This window comes from Pogonomyrmex barbatus, unplaced genomic scaffold (genome assembly GCF_055798465.1).
Source record: "Pogonomyrmex barbatus isolate J1 unplaced genomic scaffold, ASM5579846v1 scaffold14, whole genome shotgun sequence".
In the NCBI taxonomy this organism is placed as follows: Eukaryota; Metazoa; Arthropoda; class Insecta; order Hymenoptera; family Formicidae; genus Pogonomyrmex; species Pogonomyrmex barbatus.
Window position 1 is genome coordinate 390,783 of NW_028297110.1, and position 13,795 is coordinate 404,577.

At 36.7% G+C, this 13,795-nt stretch overlaps 1 protein-coding gene across 9 annotated transcripts; it reads right to left on the bottom strand.

Annotated features, from left to right (window-relative positions):
- Positions 1 to 99: 99 nt before the first annotated feature.
- Mi-2 (chromodomain-helicase-DNA-binding protein Mi-2 homolog) lies at positions 100 to 13,748 on the bottom strand. 9 transcript variants are annotated; one of them, XM_089072915.1, is made up of 25 exons: positions 13,633 to 13,748; positions 10,828 to 10,919; positions 10,490 to 10,612; positions 9,990 to 10,280; positions 9,588 to 9,881; positions 9,258 to 9,509; positions 8,462 to 8,624; positions 8,170 to 8,355; positions 7,842 to 8,031; positions 7,386 to 7,759; positions 7,136 to 7,305; positions 6,826 to 7,051; positions 6,267 to 6,730; positions 5,717 to 6,170; positions 5,287 to 5,604; positions 4,814 to 5,122; positions 4,468 to 4,736; positions 4,275 to 4,366; positions 3,966 to 4,152; positions 3,329 to 3,598; positions 2,924 to 3,202; positions 2,604 to 2,851; positions 2,035 to 2,320; positions 1,641 to 1,947; positions 100 to 1,501 (listed from the first exon to the last, which is right to left on the bottom strand). In XM_089072915.1, exons 1-25 carry the CDS (start codon positions 13,637 to 13,639, stop codon positions 1,497 to 1,499), a joined length of 5,856 nt encoding a protein of 1,951 aa, XP_088929041.1. In that variant the 5' UTR covers positions 13,640 to 13,748; the 3' UTR covers positions 100 to 1,496. The 9 variants fall into 9 exon arrangements, with proteins under 9 accessions (XP_088929041.1, XP_088929040.1, XP_088929039.1 ...); XM_089072914.1 differs by having other exon boundaries at positions 9,270 to 9,509; positions 13,248 to 13,698; XM_089072913.1 differs by having other exon boundaries at positions 8,471 to 8,624; positions 13,248 to 13,698.
- Between the last annotated feature and the right edge of the window lie 47 nt (positions 13,749 to 13,795).

A 13,795-nucleotide genomic window follows, 5' to 3' on the forward strand; every position in this document is an offset into this window, starting at 1 on the left:
TATCGTATTGCCACAATACTAATGAATATCAAAATAATAAAATTCATTGCATTGTTCGAAGATGCAATCTTTAATAAACAAACACACACATACCCACGCTTCTAATTGTTATTAATTTATTCCAGTAAATCTAATACATACACAAAAACGATTTTTTTCTTTTTAATAATATTCCACTCACTTCATCCGTTTTTTCTCAAGTTATTCTTCAAAAATTTCATAGCTCTAGTTTAAACTGATCTTGAAAACTTAGGTATGCCAAAGCAATGATTTGGCATATTCGTTAACAGAAAATTATAGATTTGTGAAATCTGATTTTCGAAACAGGATAGAAAAGACTGAACGATACGCATATGTTTATTCAAAATCGTCGGTACCTTGTGGCGATTGCATTAGTTCACTTTACAGTAATGCATGGGGCACAGACGATATCACAATTTACAAGTTTAATATACGTGAACTGTTATTATTGGATGATTTCTTTTTATAAATACGATGATTATATGTACAGAGATACGTTTCCGATGTCATATTTTCATACATAGACAGCTTTTACTTCAGTTTTCAATGTCCAAATGTGCACTCATCTTAATGAGAAAGACGAGTTCACCACACTCTATTGCTAGGAAGAAGCTAAAAATGCTTACTCTTTCTTAAGTAATAAAATCTGCATTAAAAAATAAAAAAAGGAAATCTACTTAAATAGATCTTAAGCATAAACAACCTTCATTTTTCCTATCTCGTCAAAAAATTACACAAACTTTCTTTGATAAGGAGCAAACCAAAAGAAATAGAGACTTGGGAAGATTCGCATTGTATCGGAATTCTACAACCCATGCATTACAACAAGTGTATCATGCAAGATTCCTCTGAGCTACATTGTCCGAATGTCAGTCTTGACGCATAAAGTGATTGTTCACCGTAGCAAACATATAATTCGAAATGAACCGCAGGCCTTAAAGTATCGTGGATATTCTAAGTTTATCGCTCGCGCGTAACCTATTGTCGCAAATTTCATGAATAAATTACAAGTGATAGACTGCTTGAATCAGAGCACCTTAAAAATGTGACAATATGAAGAAACTCGACATTATAAACTAAAAGGTCTTAAATAGACTTAAGTAGATAATGTACTCGTTTTACTACGTGCAATACATTAAAAGCTAAGAGGATGTGAATCAAATTCTTAAAAAGAAACTTAGGAAAATAATCTACGTCATTTCTTATAAAGAACGCATGTATAAATATAGAGAATGTGAAATCTTGAATCTATATGCCGAATGTACACGTAATAAATACAGAAGTAATGCAACTCGATTTGTAAAATATTACGTCTTCATGTGGGAATCTCTTCATATCTTTTTTTTCTAGAAAAATTCAGCTAAAAACTGTAATTTACGAAAAATAATGTTACAGCGCAAATGATTTTCGCAGGACAGTTCAATTTGCGCTATTTTGAGTCCTTTTTTGAGCCACTGTGTTCCAACACTTAACATTCAGGCTGTAAAAAAGAATCAATATTTTGTTTGCATAAACATTTATATCCAAAAATAATAATAAAGTAATCAATATTTTTATAAACTGTGATTATCTCTCTTTATCAGTGATTCTATTTTATCGTTTATTAATTTATTACAAACCTGTAAAACCTTGTGGTGGTTGTCCTGGAACTGAGTATTGTGGTCGAAAGTTGCCGAAATTAACAGCGCCTGCAAAGGTAGCTGGCAATTGTCCTCCGGAGAAACCGGCTGGAAATTGTTGTGCCAGTAACGCTTGTCCAGTCTGAGAACTAGTTCCGCCAGGTGCTGTAGCTGCCAGACGACTTAATATTGACCTCTCAGACATCTGGAGTCTCTGAGCAACTGGTGGAATACGAGCTAATGTCGCTGGCAAACGGCTCACATCTGATTTCATATCGGATAATAATTCTTCCAACTGATTTAACACCTATAACAAAAGTTATGTACATGATTGATTACTGCATTTGGGAAATTATATATATTTAAAAATATATTCGGATTTAATTGAACTGACCTTATGCAACACCGCATTTGCTGGTTTATTACCGGCAAGACTCTCTTTGCTAAGATGTTGATGGGATTCGGCAAGACATTCAACTTCAGCGAATCGTGCATTAAGACTCATAGCAGGATGATTAGGATCCTGTGTGAGATTCAAATAAGCGGCTCGCCTGAGCTGCTCTTCAATTACCAATGCTTGTTCTAAGAGTTTAAAGCGTCTCGCCAAAAATTTATTTTTTATTTCCAGAAAGTTACCTTTTCCCATATCCATCTTGAATGGTTCATTGATGATTGCAAACCTATAATATAAACATAGAATTAGTGCAAAGAGAAATAAAGAATATTTTGAATAATAATGATTTTAATGTTGTTACATTGTAACTTTAGATACTTTCATTTTGTAATTTAGAGTCGTAGAGAATAAATGTCATATATATATATATATATATATATATATATATATATATAAAATTACATATTTGCCAGAAAACTGCTCGTAAAAGATATATAACTAAAAACTAATTGTAGTTTCACAAATAATTATATTATCGAGCAAAATTTGTTAAAAAAACTTGCGTTTACCGAATATCGTTTTGAATGTCTTGCCAACGACCATAACCATGCGTCACGATACCAGCCAAAAGCCAATAATCATGTCGGCGATGCCAAATATCATATTCACGACCTGGAACTGCAGCTTTTTCTTCATTTAGCCAAAGTGTATGCAATTCCGTGAAACCACCATCGGCAATGTTAAACATGAATTTACGCTTAGGCTTCATTACTTCTGAATCACAGTCCTTGACATCCTTTTCTTTATTATCTTTCTCCTAAAAAAATAACAAACCAGTAAACTTATGAGCAAAATACAAACTTTTTGATAATCTTACACGAGTACTTACCTCTCGTTTTTCAACCTCTTCTTCATCATCTTTAACGATAACAACATCTTCTTCCGGTTCGGATTTCTTATTCTCGTTGTTTTCCGTTTTATCATCATGTTTTGTTATGGCTTTCTCGTCTTTCGTATCAGATTTGTCCTTCTCTTTATCTGTGGTCTCCGTTTCAGCATCTTTTTCTTCCTTTTTAATATCCTCCTTTTCCTTGTCTTTCTCAATACTCGTTTCTTCATCTTCTTTAGAATTTTTCGGATCTTCCTTCGAATCTTTTGCGTCACCACTCTAAAATAAATAATTATTTGTTTATGAGAAGTGATTTACGATTTCATATTTCGTGTTGAACGTGTTCATATTTTTGTGTTAAACACAAATTAATAATGTTTCACAATAAAATTATCAAGTACTTACCTCCTTTTCTTTTGATTCATCTCTGCATTCCTTAACTTCAGATGAATCAGAATTTGCTTTGTTAGTTTCGTTACCCGTAGAAGTTGAAGTCGGAGTTGGCGTAGCAGCAGGGCTAGGACTGGGGGCATTTGAAGTTGCTGGGGTGGCACTAGTACTACTAGTACCTGTTGCTGCATCTCCAACTCCCTCTCCAACTTTAACAGGTTCTACTGGCTTACGTATCATCTCTGGCATCGAATAATAGCCATTGATATGTTCAAATTCTTGAACCTATATGTATATAAATATATATGTAGAATATATATAGAATATATAGAATATACATATCAAGTGCTCAAATTATTGAACTCATGTCATATCATATATATATATATATATATATATATATATATATATATATATATTTTATATTTATTATATTTATATTTTTTATATATATATTTTTTTTCCCCCCCTAAATATTTCTCATTAGTTTATAAAATGGATGCTTTCCATTTACTGACACAAGTCGACAAAAGTATCATTTTGTCGTTGTTAATCATTGAAAACCAAGAAATATAGAACGATACTCTTGTCGACTTGTGTCACTAAATGGAAAGCACCCTATAAATAGAAGCAATAATTTAACGAGCATTACCTTCTTTCTAATTAAAGACATAACACCGATTCTTGTTAATACGTGCTGCCGACTAAGACCTTCTCGTGGGACACCATCCGCAAACGTTTCTGCATTGTCAGCACCCGGTTCACAGAGATGTCGCATAAAAAGGGAAACATATGCTTTGAAATTTTTTTCAGACTTTCCACGTAGGTCACGTACCAACCTAAATAAATAAAAACATTTTTATTTCGTTGCAATGCTGATCCGGCGCAATGATACATTCTTATTTTACAATTAAAATAAATTATATATATCATAATAGTAACTTTGTGTAAAATAATTTACCATTGAGAATTAAAAGCATCCTGAGGCGGCATTCCATAACGCATAATTGCATTGAGGAATGCCTTCCGTTGCCTTGCATTAAAACCTAATACCTGTAAAAAATATACATATAAATATGCAAAAGTATTATAATATATATGTATTTATACAAATAAAATGTATATACATATACTTTTCTTAAACAATCACTAACCTCGATATTTCCATTTACTCTGGCAAGTAAAGGCGGCAAAGGTCTATCTTTTTCATCACGTCTTTCCAATCTTCGTCTACTTCTACGAGATAATAAATCTCCATCACCTTTCTCGTCGAAATCATCGTCCTCTTTGTCATCGTCACTGGGCGCACTGAAATCACTATTATAGTCCGACAGATTCTCTTGCCATGGTTGATCATCCCTTGCGCCTTGATCACCAGTTACGCCACCATCGGTATAATTAACTTGTTTTCGTACTCGTTTACCTAAAATTAATTGAAGATGTATAAATATTAATAGGATTTTTCAGATATATTACTTTAACACATCTATATTAACAAACCTTTGCCAAGTGTTCTAGCGATATCTTCCTGTTGCTGTTCATAATGATGTCTAAGCAGCTTAATCCAATATGCTGGATCTGTATTTTCCGCTTCTTGCTTAATTATCTCTGTATCTGCTTCTTCTTCAGTTTCACCTTCCTTTGTCACATATGAAGCAACTTTGAAGGAACTTAAGTACTCATTAGCCCAATTCTCCTTCTGCTCGATACCCTCCTTACTCCTGTCCAACAATTCGGCGACAGCCTTATCGTCATAATGTATAGCTTCATCCTCCTTACCCTCTTCTTCCTTGAATAATTCCTCCGTACCTGAACAAAAAATTTATCATACTTATCATACTTATCATAAATTTATTATAAAATTACATTAAGAAAAATAATTATTAAAAAAAAATTGTTTGGCAACAAAATTTCACTTAGATTGTTTTATTATAAGTTTATTGATTAATAGCATCACTGGATCTAAAACTTACCAAAACGTAAGATATCATCAAGTTCTTGTTTACTAAAATTGGCGCCTTTGCCGCCCATGCCTGGTCGCACAACCAAATGAGTGAGCATCATTTTACGCTTAGCTACTTGCGTTACTCTCTCTTCCACAGAATTACGCGTGACAAAACGGTAAATCATAACTTTGTTGGCCTGGCCTATCCTATGAGCTCTGCTAAACGCTTGGATGTCGTTATGCGGATTCCAATCGGAATCGTAAATAATTACGGTATCCGCTGTTGCTAAATTAATACCTAAACCACCAGCGCGCGTAGAAAGCAAAAAAACAAACTGTTGCGCACCTGTAAATACATTTTTCAATTTAAAGCACAGACAAAAACAAATAAAATATCTTACAAAAACATAAAAGTATGTAAATTGTATTGTATGTAAATTGTTCTTGCAAATACTTGCCAGGAGCATTAAATCTATCGATAGCTTCTTGACGCTGCGCACCCGTTATGTTACCATCTATTCTTTCATATTTGTATCCTTCACCTTCCAAATAATCTTCGAGGATATCTAACATCTTAGTCATTTGTGAGAATATAAGAACTCGATGCCCATCGTCTCGTAGTTTCTTAAGCATTTTACTCAATAGAACCAGTTTGCCAGCAGCTTTAATTAGCGCTGATGTTTCGTAACTTCCATTTGGTCCGGTCGGTGCTTCTTGTGACGCAGCGGGAAACAAGTACGGGTGATTGCAGCATTTTTTGAGATCCATCATTATATTTAATAATGATACTTGCTGACCACCTCCCTTCGGATTCAGAGCCTCAAAGTTTCTTGTTAATATATATTTGTAGTATTTCTTCTGCATTGGTGATAATTCGACGCGTACGATAAATTCAGATTTGCTAGGCATGTTCTGCAAAGAAAACAATTAATTGATTAATTAAACCTACACATATACATTCATATGCTATAGTAACATCGATGTATAATCGATGTAAAAATTACCAACCTTCAATACATCAGCTTTTAATCTTCTCAACATATGTGGACCAAGCATTTCATGTAGTTTCTTGACTTGCTCTTCCTTTGAAATATCCGCGAATTCGTTTTGGAATGCCGCTAAATCATTGAATTTATCGCGACATAAGAAATTCAATAAATGGAAAAGTTCCTCCAAATTATTTTGTAGTGGAGTACCAGTTAATAAAAGTTTATATGCAATATTGTATGACGCTAATAATCTAAAAAATTTCGATTGATTAGACTTCAATCTGTGAGCTTCATCTACAACTAAAACGGCCCAATCGATGGAGCCTAAACATGCCGAATCTATCGAAATCAATTCGTAGCTTGTAAGTAAGACATTAAATTTTATCGAGGATGATCGAATTTTAGATGCGCGTCCGCTACGCACAGCACCTTCCTCGAATGATAATTCATTTTCGCGAATCACGATACGGCTATCTTTGTCGCCTGAATAAAAACAAAAACAGAAATTTTATTATTACACATATATTAATTAAAAACACATCAGATTTTATATTTCGTAAGAAAAGACGACTACTAACCTACGTAAGTAACACAGTAAAAGTCAGGTGCCCAAGTTTCAAATTCACGTTCCCAATTGATGATAGTAGATAATGGAACAGAGACTAAGAAGGGCCCTTTGCAATGGCCTTCTTTATACAAAGAATATAAGAATGTTATAGTTTGAATAGTTTTTCCCAAGCCCATTTCGTCGGCCAAAATCGTATCTATACCTTGGCCCCATGAATATCTCAACCAATTTAAACCCTGCAGATTAAAATCATCAAAATGTAATACAAATATTTAAATTCGAGAAAATAAAATGTAAACGCGTGCGTACTTGAGACTTACCTCTAATTGATAAGGATGTAACTGCATTCCAGTTTGATCTAAATATTCTGGCTGTCTCTCATATTTCTTCTTCAAATCCGTCGTAGGTTTATCCGGCGGCGGCGTGTATCGTTTTGGAGTTCTCTCCTCGTCATCAATCAACTCACGCGTTTTTGATTTCTTGCCTTTACCTAAATTGCGTTCCATTTCTTTTACAAGAGCACAAGATACCTTGACGTGAGCAATAAAATTGTATCGGTATCTCTCTCACCTTTTTTTCCTTTACGCGATGAACTGCCATCGCAACAGTTTGCAGCTCTGAGATCCAAGTAATACTCTATAGCTTGTTTCAAACCAGGAATATCTGCATGTTCATCCTCCCATGTTGCCTGATCGTAACCAAGTTCTCTCCACTTCACAAGATACGTGGCTCTACCATCTCTTTGCAATCGATGATTGATCACCCTATGAACTACCAACCATTCTGGACGCACACCATAACGATAGAAACGTTCTTCTAGATTGTACTCATCCCTATTGGTAGCACCATCTTGCTCTTTCAAACGTTTTACACGAGTATCACTTTCGTCCAATGGTTCCTCCAATTTCGGTGGTTCATCCATATCATATTTACGATAATAATTTCTAATCATACAAAAATCATATAGTGTATAGCATGTAATATAAAATTACGCAATTAATATCAGTGCTATCAAAGATTTTCTACCTGTACATAAGAGGATGAAAAACGTCAAGCTGCAGTTCAGTTATCCAATCACAATGCCAATAAGACATATCCGCCCACTTGACAAAGAATTCACGCATTTTTCTTTGCTTGGGCGCAGCTTTACTTGTAGAAGGTTCTTCTGATGGAGTATCAGAACATTCTTTCCATCTCCAAGTTAATATTTTTGCGACTAAAAAAGAAAATTTAATTATTAAGATAAATTACATAATTTAATATGTATGTTTAAACGTTAACTCATTTAATTCTATGCAATATTAATGCAGTATTAATAAAAATGAAGATGGGTATTAAGTCGACAATGACGTACCTCTTCCTCTTAGCGGTGGGCAAGAACATCTAGGACATTTCCAATCGCCATCAGGAATCTCTGATAAAGGAGGATTTAAACAATGTGTGTGATATGCACTTGTACAACTGTCGCAGCATAATAATTCTCCACCATCTTTGCATACTCTACAAAATTCCATATGTTCATCATCATCCTCTGCTGCACCTGACAATATAAACATAACTGTAATTGTTGTTCGCTCGATAATAAGCGGAGATTCATTGTAGAAAGGAATAAGGAGAATCAGGCCGGTATGGGAGGATATGGGTACCTGCAATACCTTCTCCTTCGCAATGAGCACAACTCCACTTTCCTTCAGGCGTTTCTTCCATTTCGGGCTCTAGGCATACCAAATGATACGCTCTAGGACACGTGTCACATAATATAATTTCCCCGCCTTGCTGACATACCTCACAGTAATCCTGATGATCAGTCTATAGAAAGCAAACGGAAAAAAAAAAAAAAAAAAAAAAAGAGAGAGAGAGAAAACAGAAAATAATTATTCTGTTTTGATCAAGATGACATAATTTATACATGATGATAAACGAAATTAAAAGATGATAATTAAGCATATTTGAAGCATGTTGCATAAAATAATTATGCAGCTTTAAACATTGCAAAAGAGGAAACTACTTAATTACTTTAAGGCAGAGTCAGACAACGTAGCATATGCGTTCTTGAAGTTCTCTAGATTGACTTGCATATAACATGTTGCATATAACATTACCTTACCCTTATATTTTACTATACCCTTATATTAGAAACGCGTTATGTTCCTTACTGAATCTATAAATTTATTTTGTTAATCATTTCAGAAAAAGTTAAAGATGTTAAATATTATATTATATATTAAATATTTGTACGCATATATTTAAATGGAAATTATAAAAAGAATCGCAGCTGTGATAATATTAACAAGCATAATGATTAGACATGCGTCGACTAGCAAATTATATAAATAAATCTCCAAGCTTTTAGTATGAGAATAATTATTATGTGATAGTCCATGATTGCAAGCACGTTTAAAAACAACAATGAACGCATAAGCAAATGCTGCTTAACTCTACCTGGAGACCTTCCTCTCCATCCGGGAACTTGGAAGTAGTTTTCGTCTTCTTCTTTTTCTTGGTCTTGTTGCCAATTTTAGTTTTCGCCTTTCTGCGAACCGGCGGCTCAGCCGGCGGTTCAACACTACCCTCTTCCACGTTGCCTTTGTTACCCTCAGCATTGGGAGTTTCCTCCGCGTCAGCCAGCATCTGTTCGAATTCCATGTCGGAATCTGCGGCGGAACCTGCGGCACTGCCTTCCGCTTCCTCATCCTGAATAATAACCGATTTAACTGAAAATCTTCTCTATGCAAAAAATTATTCAAATGAAAAATATAGCATTGTATATACCGAGCTGCCACGTTTACGTTTCCCAAGCTTAATTTTAAGCGTTGGTACTTTCGATGCCTTTTTTCCTTTTTTCGCTCTTGAACCTCGTGATTTTCTCTTTCTGTCACTGTCTTCGTCGTCTTCCTCTTCATCTTCGGCTTCTTGTATAGCACCACTTCGGTTTGCTCTAGCATTTCTACTATCGTCATCCACGTTTGTAGACGAGACATCCGCATCTGGCTGCGTATGTGGATTTAATTCAGAAAAATCACGCCACTTTGCTGCCACTAACATCATAAGTTTTGACATTGGAACCTAATCATAACCAAAAGAATAAATATTATTTAAACAAACAAACAAATTAATAGACTATTATATTCTATATAAATTTTGTAGCAAATTTGGCATAAAAGGTGCACATACTTTTGGATTTTCTTTTGCTAAAAGCGGTCTGACATGCTGTTGAAATAGCTTGTACGTTGTTAAGTTCTGGAAATCAGCGTCGGAATATTCAATTTGTACGTCTGTCAAACCGAAAGTGTTGCACACTTCCTCAATCGTTGGCATGCCTGTTGTAGGTTCTTGGCTCTGAGTGGTCGGTGTATTATGGCTAGAAGATTTTCTAGATGATGATTTCCTGCTTTTTCTGTTGACTGCATAGTCGCTATCTTCACCAGCCGCGTCACCCGCATCACCGCCACCGAAATCGCTTTCCTAAAATTTCATGCAAAATGTTCAATTATCCAACACACACACACACACACACACACACACACACACACACACACACACACACACACACACACACACACACACACACACACACACACACACACACACACACACACATCATATACAAATATGAAAATAGTAATGTATCTTGTATAACAAAACAAACATATGTGCGACAATAATGTGCTTACATCTCCAGAATCAGATTTTTTCTTTTTCTTTTTCTTCTTTCCTTTCTTATCCTCACTGCGTGCTTTTCGCTTTTTTCCCTTTTTCTTTTTTCGTTCTTCTGGCTCATAATCATCATCTTCCTCCTAAGAAATTTCATATTTTAAACTTCCATGAAAACTAAAATTAGATTATTAATATCTCAATAATCTAATTTTAGTATTCATGGAATATTATAATATTTATTATTGAGATATCAACATAAAACTACAAAAGATAGCAGCTAAATAACATCTGTAATTATATGAGTTATAAATAACACTATTAAATTCATGATAATGTTATAGAATATAAAACTTACTAGTCTTTGAGACTCCTCAGCATCGGATGACCCATCTACTTGCTGACCAACATTTGATATCTGTCCTCCAGTTTCGTCCATGTCATCCTCTCCTATAAAAACATTTATCTTTAAATTATCAATTTTATTTATGTTAAAATAGCACAATTTTCTTCTCGTAAATATAACGCGATTTTCCTTTGTTTTACATATCTTGTATACATATCTTTATTGTGTTTTATATCTTACAAATAATTCAAATCTTACAGCCAAGCTGTAAGCTTTTCAGAGGTTTTGAATAAATTTCGAATAAATTTGAGGACACTTAATATTAAATTAAAGATTGATTAAATCAGTATTTAAATCAATATTTAATTTACATTCTAATTTATCACTTAAAGAAAACCTAAATCGAAAAAGCGTACATTAATGGTCGAATCAATCGCGATTTATGACACACGGTACGCGGTATTCTTAATAATATATACACCGTAAGAGCGCGGGCGAGAATCCTACAAAGGTATCGATGTAAAAGTAACAGAGAGACGAGGGCGATGCACTGTGTGAGAAATTCACAATCAACAGTAGACACGGCGACGGTGGCGGTGACGGTGCCGGCGTCAGAAAAGATTCACTTCTTCGCGGATGCGGAAAATGAATTTTGAACTAATCAACGTTTCGCGAGTACCTCATCGCGAGTGTACGTCCGCCATTTTCTTTAATAGGGCCATACATACGCTACGTACATTTGACATACGGGCGCGCGTACGCGGCCACGCGCACACACACACACACACACACACATATATTTAGAGAGAAGAGCGAGCAGCGAGCGCTCGAGCGCGCGTATGTGTGCATGATGTGTGTGTGTGTGTGTGTGTGTGTGTGTGTGTGTGTGGCGCGCGCGTGCGCGCGCATTGCGGCGTGCTTAATTTCCGCCGGCATTACGATTCTACTTCGAAGGACGTGGAATTCGATCGCGAAATCCATTCACTGGCAAGTGAACTTTTATCGCGCCGCCGTAGTGGTGGAGGTTAAACGCCGGTTGAGTCGCGCGAGTGCGTGTCTACCTGCGTGAATATATATGTCGCACACGACGCACGTACATATATACATACATACATACATATATACATCATACATACATACACATACATATCATACATATACATACATACATACACATACATACATACATACATACATACATACACATACATACATACACATACATACATACACATACATACATACATACACATACATACATACACATACATACATACACATACATACACATACATACATACACATACATACATACACATACATACATACATACATAAACGCGGATCCATAACTTCATTTTTCTCTTTTTTTTCCTTCCTTCGCGTTGTAACATGGCGCAAATGCAATTAGTCAATCGGGGATTGTTCGCAGATTCCAACGGGGAGAGGGGAACAGAAGAAGAGAAAAAGAAATAAGAACTCGTTCGCGAACGACGCGGAGCCCCCGTCACATTAACGGCGTTTTCATCACTGAATCGCGGGCATAGGACAGAGACGGAGATAGGCGCGAAGTTGGTAGTTAGTTATTACCACGAGTATGACACGGGCTGAACGGCAAACGACGATGCAACCATGTTAGATTTGCAAATCGACGTCCATGGTTGCATTCGATTTTTATAACTTCGTAACTCATCTATGAATATTGTAATTACAGTTATACAAGCATGACGTCTGGGTTTTCAGCGAGATGCGCGATAAATTGGAAATCGAATTTCGAGAGAAAAACAGATATAAATGTTGGCGATTAGAGACCAAAGATGCACTTTACCGTCGTGTATCGTTCTTCTCCTCTCAATCCCCTCTCTCTCCATGAATCAATTAAAATTCCAATTATATTTTTCTTTGAAAAGAAAAGAACACGCCAAGTGGACATGAAAATTGACACTTTGAGCGACACGCGAGGGAAGAGAGCGAGACCAAACGTGCACCATGTGTGGATTTTTTTTTTTTTTTTATATATTATTTCCTACTGCAAAGGGTAACCTATCATTCTCTCTTTCTCTCATACGTGCGACGATTTAGTCTCCGGCGTCGGTCGCCGAACGTGTTTGACAATCTGAAGGTTAGAGAAACACGAGTTCCTGACTCGCGCCGAGTGAGGACGCTACTCCGAGAAATGCCGAGTCCGTCGGCGTCGTAGTGGTTGTCGGCGGCAACGCGGATTGCGATATATCGCGATTGATATGGCAGCCATTGACGCGGCCGAAAAGCGCGCGTCCCGCGTTACATGCCGAACGAGGCTCATGCCGCGATCATCCCGGTACACATCGCGCTCTCATAATCTCTTTGTCATTCTCCATCTATCTATATATCTTTCGCGGTCTCCCTTCCTCTCGTCCACTCCGCGTACTTCTATCCTTCTTTCGCACTTACCTGCGTAGCTCTCGTCCACCTCCTCGTCCGACGCCATTCTCCAGCCCGAGCCCGCTTCTCGGCACCGACGGCGACAATGACAAGACACAAGGCACGACAATCACGATCACGATCACGATCACGACACAACGATGACGATGACGGTGACGATGACGAGGAGGAGGAGGATCGTCAAACTCGCCGCTTCGCGCGATTCCGCTCGGCGACGGCGACGATGACGGCAACGCACTCGCTGCTCTTCCGCTCTTCCTTCACCTCACGCGTGGAAACACCGCGAAGATGTAACACACGCCGTCACGGCGAGTCCTCGCTTCGCGTAGCGCGGTGTAACGTGCGGCTTAGCTTGCTTCGGCGTGCCGTTGCTTCGTATATACGATATACTCACGTATCATACACGTATATGTGTATATGATATACCGCTTCCCCGCTGTTCGGTCACCACTACTATTTTATCGTTGCGCATGATTCGTTGTTTCCCCTCGTTCCAATTCCACCGCCGTACCCTTCTCGCGAAACTTCCCCTCCTTTCAAACTTTTTCCTCTCCCTT

What these genes read in the sequence shown, in the direction of transcription:
- Mi-2 (XM_089072911.1), bottom strand. Translation starts at nt 13,284, where the DNA reads ATGGCGTCGGACGAGGAGGTGGACGAGAGCTACGCAG. An exon ending in CCCACCGCTAAGAGGAAGAG is followed by an intron (nt 8,032 to 8,169) that starts GTACGTCATTGT and finishes TTTCTTTTTTAG; the next exon opens with TCGCAAAAATATTAACTTGG. An exon ending in TGATGATATCTTACGTTTTG is followed by an intron (nt 5,123 to 5,286) that starts GTAAGTTTTAGA and finishes TTTTTTGTTCAG; the next exon opens with GTACGGAGGAATTATTCAAG.